The 12,221-nt window shown below is 35.2% G+C and overlaps 1 protein-coding gene across 1 annotated transcript in view; it reads left to right on the top strand.

Annotated features, from left to right (window-relative positions):
* Positions 1–928: 928 nt before the first annotated feature.
* Positions 929–12,221, top strand: part of RYR3 (ryanodine receptor 3) — a 195,126-nt gene continuing 183,833 nt past the window's right edge. Inside the window, exon 1 of the mRNA XM_071427042.1 lies at positions 929–1,151. Coding sequence (XP_071283143.1) covers positions 1,101–1,151 — 51 coding nt within the window. The 5' untranslated portion in view covers positions 929–1,100. The remainder of the gene's footprint in view (positions 1,152–12,221) is intronic.

Below are 12,221 nucleotides of genomic sequence, written 5' to 3' on the forward strand. Positions count from 1 at the left end.
GTATGCCTATAGCAGTCTGTGAGAGAACGTGTCAAGTTAAATAGGGACTGCACAAAGTTCAGGTAATTCTTCTCAGGGGTTGAATGTAGGGGTAAGCTGTGGTTGCAATCTTATCACAAGATGCAAGATCACACAGTGAATTGACTGGCAAGAGCCTCCTCGGCAGTTTCTTCTGTTTCCTTGTGTCATTTTTTTTTTCCTCCTTTCACTTAATTAAATTTTGTTCTAGTGTTGATCTATTTTCTTCCCTTCATTATTTGCTCTTATTCAAGTGATAAATAGCAATTTTCATTAATTACAAATTTCTTCATTGTTGAACTAGAATTTAAAGTTATTTTAAGTTTTATTTTAACATAAATCTGTTTTATGGATTCTGAAGCAAATATGCACTATCTTCTATAAATACTCAGGTGTACTTCTAAAAAGATACAGATAAAGCTCTTGAAGTCCCTAGTATAGAGTATAAATACCATGTAAAGGGATAGCACAAATAACTACACATCGTTGGTTCAGATCATAAAGTCATCTTAGAAATCAGATTTGCAGCTGCTTATGCAGAGAAGCAAGAAATGGAAATTATTGTAAGCAAGCTGAAAATGCCTGCTGTCAAAATCCACTTGTCCTGTGATCATCAGGATTACATCCTTCTGCTGCATAATCAGTAGGTTCAAAATTGCTGAATTTGATACATTTCAGTGCAAAATTTGCTATCCTGATGTGTGAAAATGGAAGCTCAAGCTCTGCTTTTATTAACACTTCACCATTTCTGTTCTGCCCAGACAGTATCTGGAGGGGAAAAAAAATCAACACCTAGTGATGCATATAATGCTTCCTGCAATACCTTAACAGTAGGGGGTTTTGCCTCCAGGGTAGAGAGAAAAGGGAGAGAATTGCTTGCTATGAGCTGGAAAAGCAGCAGCGCAGTTGGCTCTGGCAGTGAGGGGGTTGACTGACAGTCTGCAGTGCAGTGGAGTTAGCTGAGCTCCCTATATGGCTGTGGATTAGCTATATGCTAATACTGATAGGAGAGGAGCAGCACAGAGCGCAGTGAGCTGACGGTGGAGGCGATCAGCCTCAGCAGAGCTGACTCCTCAAGAGCCATGGCTGAAGGGGGTGAAGGAGGGGAAGATGAAATACAGTTCCTTCGAACTGTAAGTATCTGCTTTTTATAGGTCATGTAGTACATGATTTTGTGTCTCACATCTATTTCTTTTCTGTTGTATTGGAAATAAAGTGTTATTTCTGTGCTGGGCTTTGCCAAATGGCAGAATTGATTTAGTCAGTGGATAAAATAAAGCAAGAATAAGAGCTCTAATAGCATCATGCAGTCTCGGTGTGTTCTTCCCTGAATCTGCTCAATAGCCAGTTTGGTATAAGGAGACCTATTTCCGCTGTAATCCCCTGTGTTTGAAGCGTCCCCGTCAACTTTGTACTTGGGTTTCTAAATGTAGCATGCCAAATATGTGACCTCTGAAACTTCTGTCTGGGTTAGATTTCACTGACATTAACAGAAGCTTTGCAAATAGGAGTGCCTTAAAATGATGAATAAACCAAGCAAGCCCCTGATGACCTCTTCTGATAAACATGCACACAGAAGCACACTTGTGTGTAGGGAACACCAACAGATGTTAAAGTCAGGGCTCTGCAAATGTTTGGGGTCTTTTCTCTACTTAAAAGAAGCTTATCTTTAAAGGACATAAGCGTTTCTTTGGGAAGGGGTGTTAATTAGTGAAATACCCTCCACTTGGTGTAATTTTCTATAAAGAGCCCTCACACCATTCTTTCCTAAAGCTTTACACAAATCTAATATGACAACTAATTTAGACTTTTAAGCAAGTAGTGTACATGCATTAATTTTTGGGAAGAGGATAACATCCTTTTCATGTCTCACCTTGTGTCTCCTTAGATTTACCCTGCATGACTAAGAGTGTGTTGTTGTGTAACTAGCATGGAAAAACTGCTTTTAGATGTGTGTATTCCCTTCCCTTTCCACGCTATCTTTACTTTGCATTTATCACAAATAATGTTCCAGAAACAAGCTCCTCTAGAGCTGATTCAACTTTGAAAGGATAAGTTGCTAAAATAAAAAATGCTAAGTTCCCAAAGTAAGAAATTACAAGATTGATTTTTGAGAAGCTGGGGTAAATTATTTATGGGAAATAAAGGTTGGAGTGAGGTGATGGCTGCTGCTGTAAGTTGTTTAGGTGTGATGAAGTGTCATTAGCACTTTTAACCCTCAGAGAATTTCATGGGGTGGGGGGGACAGGGTGGAGGGGTAATGACAATGAAAAATCTTCTCCAACATTCATCCCCTCCACTACACTTTCTAAAGGTACATATTTTAGCAGATTACTCCAGCCTTTAATCTGAGGCTGGAGTGTTAAATATGTATATCCTTCATCCTTTCACTTTCTAGGATGTTGCCGTGACTGAACAGCCATCCTCAGGGATGGAGTGAGAAGCCTTGCCCTTTCATAGGTGTAGCCTATGTGTGCTACATGAGATGGCAATTTCTGCTGCTGTGATACATTCTCATGCTAGAGTAACTCTGTTGCACTTCTTCCAATGGTTAAAATGAAGTTCTCAATAGAGGCGTGGGCCAAAACTGGAAATAGCCAAAAGGGAGACTGTGCAGAAGTGTTCCTTCCACACAGTGCAAGGAAATCTTCTACAGGGGAGAGAATGAACTAGATTTTTCTGTTGGAAGTTCTAGCTACTTCTTGCTCTAAACAATCATATCAGTTACTGCTGTCTCCTCTACATTATAAATCTTCTTTCACCTTTGTGGGCAAGGGATATGTTGTTTGTTTCTTAGTATACTGAGAAAGGAAACATTTATTAGATACAGGGTGCTACAGTGAGATACACCTTCAGTACTGATTTCTTACAGCTTTTATTTCTGTGTAAGCAGTGTTTGTGCTTACAAAAACATAGTACAGTAGTCCTTAAGAAGTCTTGCAGTGAAATTGTTAATCAATTAGAATCTTCTCTGAATCAAAATATTTTATGGGTTTTTTGGATTGCTGCTGAATGTTTCCATGGCTTATGCAGCTGATTCTTCCTTTGAAAATGTTGATATCCATATTTTCATTTTTGAGTCTTTAGAGAGAAGTTATCTAGGATATTTTAGGTCTTGGGGACATCTCTTTCTTGTTTAGGTATAAAATAAGATTATGAGTCTTTTGATTCAAAGATATCATATAGCAATTTTTTAAAAAAGCAAGAGAACCAACTCTTAAAAATCTACTTAAATTATTTTTTGCTACCTTAAAGACAAATGTCCTTTTGTCCTCAATTTTGGTTATGACTTCTTTTGTCTTCCAGATCTAAGTTGTTGTTTAATTTTGTGTCTCACTTTTATGTTCTCTCCTCATATAAAAGGTCAAAAAGCCTGTTAATACATGATGATGAAATCTGTATTTGTTTCTATGGAGCAGCAACTTGTGGGCACATTTATAAGATTTGATGGAAAGCTTTTTACTGTCATTTTCTGTTCCAAAACATTCCTTATACTTAATTAGATTGGCAGCAATGGGAATGAGAAACACCTAAAGAACAAATTCCAGAGAGGATAACAACGTTATCGTTGTTCTAGTAGTAGTATATCTTCAGTACTCATTTCAAATATGTCCCAATACTTGTGTAAAGCCTTTACATGCAATGACAGCATTTCAAGGAAGGTGTTCTTTATACAGTGAAATTTCTGTCCTGAATTTTTCCTGACTTGTTAGTTCAGTATGAACGTAAATATATAAGCACACATATATTTTTCTTACACTGCTACCCTGTTGTTGTGTCTTTGTTATGAATTTTTTTTGTGTTTTATTTCTTGTAATGATGCTTGGAATTGTTTATCTATTTTTCTTGCTGCTGGTTTCCTTCTGGTTTTGGCTCTGGATATTCAGTGTGTCATTTATGGAAGGGAGAAGCAAAGCACTTGTTGCATGTGTGTAGCATGCAATACTGCTGTGGTTTAGCTTCCCTTTTGTTTAGGTGATTTTCCTATATTGTTTATTTGTTACCCCCTCCTAAGGTGTGAATACACAAGAAATCAATGTAGCTGACATTATGCAGCATTAGGTGAGAATGCATATGGTTACCTGTGCTGTTTTGAGATAACATACTGAGGGATATAGAAAGAGCCTTGCCGCCCTTAATGTGAATGAGTGAGTGTAAGCCATTCTCATTTGAGCCTTTCCTATCTGCTGGGAATTTACTGCTATGATGAGTTGAAACCATTTTCTCTTCTCCAGAAATTATTCACAAGTTCTTGCTGCTGCTGAATTACTCAAATATGAGGTGGTCTCTGTCTTGGAGCAAAGAGCTTTTGCCTTCCTCCATTAGAAATACCTAAATAGTAATTTGCTAACAGTAACTGAGCATATGGATGAGGATGGAGGTGAAGTCCCACCCCTGCCAAAGCACTTTAAATGTAATGAAGCATATCAAAGTCATTTGCCATCTTAGAGTCCTAAATATGGTGGTAACACTAGTTGAAAGGTCTATTGCTTTGCCATTTTCCCTGAAATTCGTGCTATTAATGGAAAGAGTTCCTCTTTATTTTAATAGAGATACCTTTTTTGGTTGGCTTTTTGTTGTTGTTGTTGTGTTGGGTTTTTTTGGGTTTTTTGTTTGAGTTTTTTTTTTTTTTTTAATGGTTCATTAGTCAACAAAATTTTGCCTCATTTTCTGTAAATCTAAATGCTGTTTGTGCTGATGTGTCTGGGCATAAGTGTACATATGCCTTTGTGCCTGTGTGTGTGATTCTTTCCCCAGCTGGTTACTAGTCATTAATTTCTGTGAGTGACAAAGGCCTTACCAACTGGTTCTTCTTTAACTTATGCTCTTTTAACAGCTTCTCTCAAAGACTTTAAGTGTTCTCATAGACCTCTCTAATCATGATCTAAAAATTTACAGGCAGGTGTGAGAAACTGTTTTCTTCCATTGACTGACTGTAATTATCTATTATGCTTAAATAGCAAAATATTGATGTTACAAAGACCCAGAAAATAATATTTGAATTTTTTTTTCCAAGATCTAGTCCATGTATGTAAATTTACACAATGAGTTTACAGATCTTTTTAGGATCATTTGTGTATTGAGTTGTTGCTCAGAATCAAGAGGATTGAGCAGCTCATACACAAGTTCATTTGTTGATACACATTCCTGTCTATACTTCTTGAAAATGAGGTCTTCTACTGTTCAGATGTTACAAATGAGATGGGAAGTAATCTGTTTTACAATATGAACTGTCAGGTAAAGTGTAAATTAGATTTTCTTTTTCTCCTCAATCATTTACACTGTTGCCAAATATAAATATAAAAAGTGATTAAATGATGATGCTTCTTAAAAACTATTCTAAGAGTTGTACTACACCATTTCAGTTTATCAGGGATCAGTGTGGCATAAAACTAGTTCTTTTTAGGTACTTCTAATATATGTTGGTTCATCAAATCTATGTTCTTAGTGGTATATCTCTAGTGACAAAACAAAGAACATATGAAGTGGAGACATGAAAATAATTTTTCCTTAATAGTCCAACTTTGTATCTAATAGTTATGTTACTAACTGCATGCTGATATTCTTTAGCACAGATCTCTGTGGCTTGATTCAGTAAAGTACAGAGATCTCCTATAAAGTACCTACCAGACCAGTACTTGTAAACAAATAGATCTGACAAATGTCCAAATATCAAACAATAATGGAAGATATTTCTAGGGAGACATCTTTATCAGTGCTTAATTAAAAAGTGGGATAAATTTGGAAACTGATCACAGTGAACTGTGCATGAATTTATGGAAAACTATAGAAAGGATAGGAAATGCCTTGAGATAAAATCAGTGGAATCTTCCTGATGCCCTTTTTAAGGGAGCTGGAACAAATTCTGTGTGCTTTTTGAACAGCTGTGTGTATTGCACTATATTGTTTTCAAATTAACTAGAACACTTTGTCTATTGTCACTGAAATGTGCTGTAATTCATGACACAGAAATTCATTAGTCAATTCCTTTCAAAAAAAGAGTAAAAATAATGAATAATGTTATATAAAGCTTGAATTACTTCTGAGAGCTGGTATTAGAAGTTCAGTTATTTTTGAGTTAAATATTTCTGTATCTGTTTATCTATTAATCTCTGTGTGTTAAATCTCCCCCTTTCGATCCTATTGCTGCAGTTGTAGTTGTGTAGCAGCCCATACTCCTAAGGCTTTTAAGTACTACAACAAAAATTATGTGACAAAACAAAATCTGCACCATGCTTCTTCCTCTCTTTAAAAAGAATGTTTCAAATATACTTGTTTTTTGCTTCTTAAACTTCAGACTATCACCAGTACAACTATTCACAATCACTCTTATTTTCCTTCATTTTCTACCATGGAAATCATACTTAATGTTGTAAATTTATCCTGAGTTGTGTTGCTAAGAACTTGTAGTGTCCTTCTCTGTAAATAATGTTGCTCAGTTTATTTTCACTCATTCAGCTGCCACTTTTACTTCCTGCATGTGTTCTCAACTTTATGAATATTTATGTCCAGTTTGTCACTATAGGCAAAACTACTCATGGTCATTCTTTGCTTAGGACTCTTTCCCTACTGAAAGTAGGATCATATTATGGACAGATTTAGAATATGACAAAATTTAGCATGGATCTATAGAATAGGCAGCAATCCTACTTTTTTTCTACAAGAATGTAGATCAGTACAATTCAGAGATGCACTGTAAAACAATATACAATCATAGTACATATATGTGTGGTATATGTAAGGATATATTGTACATCATATCAATAGAATATATGTAATTATATGTAACAAGTTGCACTTAAACAAGCTGCTTCATATTAGGCCAGTCTACATCAGTTAAAATCAAAGTGACAATATACTGCATGAACTAAACATCATGCTTTTCTACTGCTTTTTTCTACAGCATAATTTTAAAACATGCTTTTTAAAAAAGAAATCAATGCATATACTACAATGTTAAAAATTCAGTGTATTGTTAGAAAATACTTGTGAGATTGAATGTATTCATGATATTCATGATCCTCTTCTAGGATAGATCTAACTAACTCCTTGTTAGTTTCCTTTCCTTCCCCCCCCCACTTATATTTCTGGGGTTATTTGATGCTGATGCAGTTCTACAGAAATAACAACAAATTTGTTATAGTCAAGCAAAACTCTTCAAACTTGCCTTGGAATGTTAGTGACAGAAAAAGCTTTTGACAGGATTTGTGACCATGCAATAATCCTAAATTAATACCCAAGCATATATTTCCCTATTTCTTCATAGCCACACTGGTGGTTGTTGTAGAGATTTGTCTTCTGCTCATGATCTGCTTTTTGGTGTCTAAATGGGAATGAATATCTTCAGTAATAAATAGTGAATTTGTTAGTGATGTAATGCATTTTTATAGAATGCAGCAAGCAGGTTTTCTAATCTCTAGTCCCATGCCGTACTAACTGGGTATGATTCATGTTGAAATCCAGCAGTGAATATTGCCTCTTCTCAGTTCCCATGGCAGTGCTGTGACCACACAGCCAAATGCTGCCAGGTGCATTAGCTACACATTCCAAAAATTAAAACAGAATTGCAGGCATGGAGGAGATGAAAAATAAAATAGGCATGCAGTTATTTTGAAGATATTGAATTAAATAACAGGACACTAGCTAAAAGTTCTGTGTCTCTTGACTTCATACCCAAAATGCACATTTTCCCAAATGACAAAGTAGCACTGCAGACACATAATAAGCACAGATATCTAAAGGCATTAAAATTATCATCTCAATTAAAAAACAATTGGTTACATAAATACACTTTAAAAGATTCAGAAAGAAAACATGAGGTATTAATATATGCCTCAATGAGTTTTTTGGTTTATTTTCTCAATATAGAAGTTTTAAATATATATTCTGTCATTAATGTCATGACAACATCAGCAGACCATTCCTTCTGTCTATAACTTAGTAGGATATAGTGGTTTTGGTGCTGGAAGATCTAAAATTATGTACCAGATATTGTTTAAGAGAATGTATGTTCTAATTTCAGCAGATATTTTCTACCCAAATATTTGATCTGCTTGGCTAGCTTTTGGAAGCAGGTTTTCTGAAAATTACAGTGATGTTCTGAAGTGCAGATGGCAAATATGTGACACCTCAGGGTGGGTCTTAAGTAGTTCAAGGTTGGGATATGCATTGAAATTACAAAAGCCTATAAGGAAATTGAGATCTGCTCGATCTGCTTTTGGTGGTGTCTTGATATGAGGTACCCAGAGCTGTTGATTGTCAGTCACTGCACATCTGCTGTCAGTCAGGCTCAGTCTCCACAGACAGAGCCCAGCTGTGAATAGAAGCTGCTGACCAGTCTGTAACCACCCTTTCCAGGTTACCTCTTTTGGCACATCTCATCCATGGGCAGGAGTGTCAGCTACGGTCAGTAAAAGTAACAGCGGAGTAAGGTGAAAGATTCAGTAGTAACATCAAGTTTGTTCTTTCTACTGGGCTTTTATCCAAATAAGCAAGTGCTAGTTCCTCAGTGAGCTGAGTAGTCAGCACACGCCTGAGCTGTTTTTAGTCCACAGCAAACATCTCTGTCAGTCTTGAGTATTCCAGCTACTTCAGCACTCAACCATGTTCTCTGATACCTTGTGCCAGAAAACCAACTTCCCTTGACACAATTGCAACAATTTGAAATCTCTTCAATAACATAGTATTACAGAAGAATTGAAGCTTAAATAAAACATTTTAAAATTGTACAAAAAATAGAATTTCAACTTGCAAATTGAAAAACGTTTTTAAAAGATGATGTGTAATTAATTTATAGCACTGGAAGTTTAACATACTTTTGAACTACATCAGCAATACCGTGTACAAATGGGAGTACAGGGATCATCAAACTTAGAATATATACCAGTGCTAATGTCCCAGATGATTCACTAGAATGCCCAAGGCCAAATGACTCCCATTTCCCAAGACTCCATCTGACTTCACTGCCTCATCTTTTCTATACATGGAAAATTCTCAGAAGACTTATACACCTGATACATATTAAAGATACTTAATGTCAGTAGTTTGTATAATTTGGAAGTTGATGAAGAATATATAGAAATATTGATACAGTAAGTTAACATTTTGACTAAAAGAAAATTAACCCCCAGTGCTCAGCATTAAACTGGAAGTTACCAGCCTGTCTTCTTAAGTGCATATCCATTTCTGTTGCACTTTTCAAGAGATCAAAATCAATAGACATTATAGTTTCAATGTGGCCAAAGCTGGGAAAAGTAGAGTTTAGAATTTGGAAGACCTCAGTCTGATCATGTATATTATGCTTGCATTTGTAGCTACAAGGTAACTTTTTTGTTCAGAACGTTCATGGGACAAAAGATTATTTTCTGAATTCATATTGACAATTACAGGACTAAATACTAATAGGGTTTTAAAAGATCTGATTTTCTGATTTGTCTGTGAAAAGTTAATGATGATTATGTACCAAACCTTCATTAAAATCTTTTCATTTGCCCTTTATTTTATGAACTAGTTTGATATACTAGAATTAATAGAGTGAGGGTTTTTAATATGCATAGGAAAATATAAACATTTTTAATTTGCAGACACTAAACCTTTTCTTTAAAAGTTGTGAATTATTACTTACTTGCTTTCCTAGTAAATTTTTGCAGATCTGTTGGAAATCTTTTTTATCTGAATTACTTTGTTATCATGTATGGAAATAGTTCCAGGTAATCTGGTATAGGTGAAATTACAAGTGGCTGAGGGTGACTAGCACTTTTGATGGCTGAATAACTCATGTGTCATCTGGGATGGTAGCTTTAAAAAAATAAAATTTAAATTGTTTGGGTTTTAATTTTTTGTTACACAATATAAGAAAAAAAAATTCTAGCTCAAAGCTTACAAAAACTCTCTGTGTACTATACTGGATCCTAGGTGACTCTTAGGCAATGTCTAAATGGCCCCATCTTTAATGCATCTCTGTTATGTGAGTGAATAAAAGAGCCGAGTGCTTGAATACTCAGTAGTATACCTCAATAATAACTCTGCAAGCAACTCTTGATTATAAAGGATATGTATTCTCACTGGATCACTTATCATTGATTATTATTTCAAAAGTTTCCATAAAGCCTTGTTAAATCTATAAATTTTAGTAACATTTCTGCAGTTAAAACTCTTTAAAGTAATTCTATTAACTTACACCTCTTCCTTCACTCACTGTGAATGCCGATAATCCATATTTGCCTTAGGTATTTGGTTTTATTCAAGATTTACTTACTGTGTTTATAGTAGTTTTGCTCAGGATATCCCTAAATTTTTAAAAATTTCTTCCATGAAATGGAATGAGGTACTATTTTGGATCTTGTACAGGTGCAAAATATTTCCACCTGTACAATTAAGTGGCATTGCATCTCATATTGTGCCAAGTACTGTAAGTTTATTGTATATACATAGTAAAACTAACATACATATTATTGTACATACATATTAAAACCAACTATAATAGAATCTACAAAAAAACCCCAAACTTCAATAAGAGTAGTATGTTAAAATAAATTTTTGCATTACAATAGAAGGAAAAGTCAGCAACTACTATGACTCTCTTTCAAGATTAGTGGTTTTCCAATAGTGATTTTAAACTGCACTGCAAAGACAAGCTTACTGGACAAAATTTCACAGAAGGGAATATGACAGTGTTATTCAATAGTACATGGGATTATATCCTTCACCAGTGATGTGAACGTTTCCCATTGTTGCTTCAGTTTCACGTGTGAAATAGTAAAAGCTTAGTATATCAAAGCTGGCCTGGAGAAGAATACCTTTGCTTTAATCGCACAAATCAACCTGAGTTTCAGAATTCTTTAATTTATACATTTTGCATCTGATCTCCTTTATGTACGAAATGAATGATTCTGTGTGGTATGCTTGTATCACGGTGAAAGTTAAGAGAAGTTAAATCAGTAATCAGCTAGCCCTAAATAAATGGTAAGGTCCAAAAGAATGTGCTATGATATGTGTCACGTGTTGCAAATATTGTTTATACAGCCAGATTGTTCTTCCAGTAGAGAAGATACACTGATTGCTAAGTTAGATAGTAGTTCCCCCAAAGAGGGAAAAAAGGACATCACCTGCATTTAAAATATATTGATATGAATATATGAAAATATATTGATAATGTTAAAAAATCTTTATTAAGAAAGACAACTTTATCAGAAGGGAAAATGCTTTTCTCACTAAGGCTTTTTAAAATTTTTTTAAATTTTTTAATTTGAAAAGCCAACATTTGATGACTAATTGTTAGTGGCCTAGGCAGCCTAACTGCAGATAAGTTACAGAAGCTATTACTAATGACCTTTTACTGCTAACCAGAGTATAGTTGCTATTTCTTGTCGTAGTTGATATTTGCTTGTCACAAGCAATAAGCTGTAATAGTGTATCCACTGGTGGCTTGCTATTGAAAAAACACCAACTTTGAGAGAGGCTGCACAAGAACATACAGATTTTTGTGATTTATTTGAAATTCAGGAAGCTTGGTGGTATGTGGAAGATTCTAGATTCATTCAGAACATGTAAATTGTACTTCATGGCAGAAGTTTATTTTTGTTCGAAAGACCCATTTTTTTTTCTACCAGGGATCTTCCTAGGCCAGCTTCTTTCAAGGTTGACCTTAGGCTTAAATAACATCACTGACGACATAAGGGCCTGTTTATGAAGCTTAACTTGCTAATTAGAGTGGTAATATGACCTTTCTTTCCTTTGCCAATATGAAGACCATTTTGAAACATAAATCACAACATTCTAAAGGGTGAAATGTGTTCACCATGATGTAAAAAATGGAGGGGGAGGGGGAGCAGAAATCTGCAAGGCAAAAAAAGATGAAGGGTGATATTCTGCTACAGACAGTCCATCACATCCATAGAATATTTTTAGTGCTATTTAGAAAATTAATCATATTATTACACAGTTCTATCATGCAACTTAACTGTATCCTGATTACTACTTTTATCTTTTCACATCTCTGTTTCTTTTCTTCATTTTCTAAAATAAACTAGACAGAGAGCCAATGATAACATGGGAGTTGATGAAAGATTATGCTGACGTCGGGCTGCTTCCATGCAACATCTGTTAGCAATACCCAGTCTCTTTACTCTGTGCTTCCCTTACATCTCCAGCACTCCTGCTGTAAGGAAACACCTTGTCAGCTAGCTGTGTAATGCAGCTAT

This window comes from Agelaius tricolor, unplaced genomic scaffold, assembly GCF_023055355.1.
Source record: "Agelaius tricolor isolate 1412-34295 unplaced genomic scaffold, bAgeTri1.0.p SCAF_5, whole genome shotgun sequence".
Classification (NCBI taxonomy): domain Eukaryota; kingdom Metazoa; phylum Chordata; class Aves; order Passeriformes; family Icteridae; genus Agelaius; species Agelaius tricolor.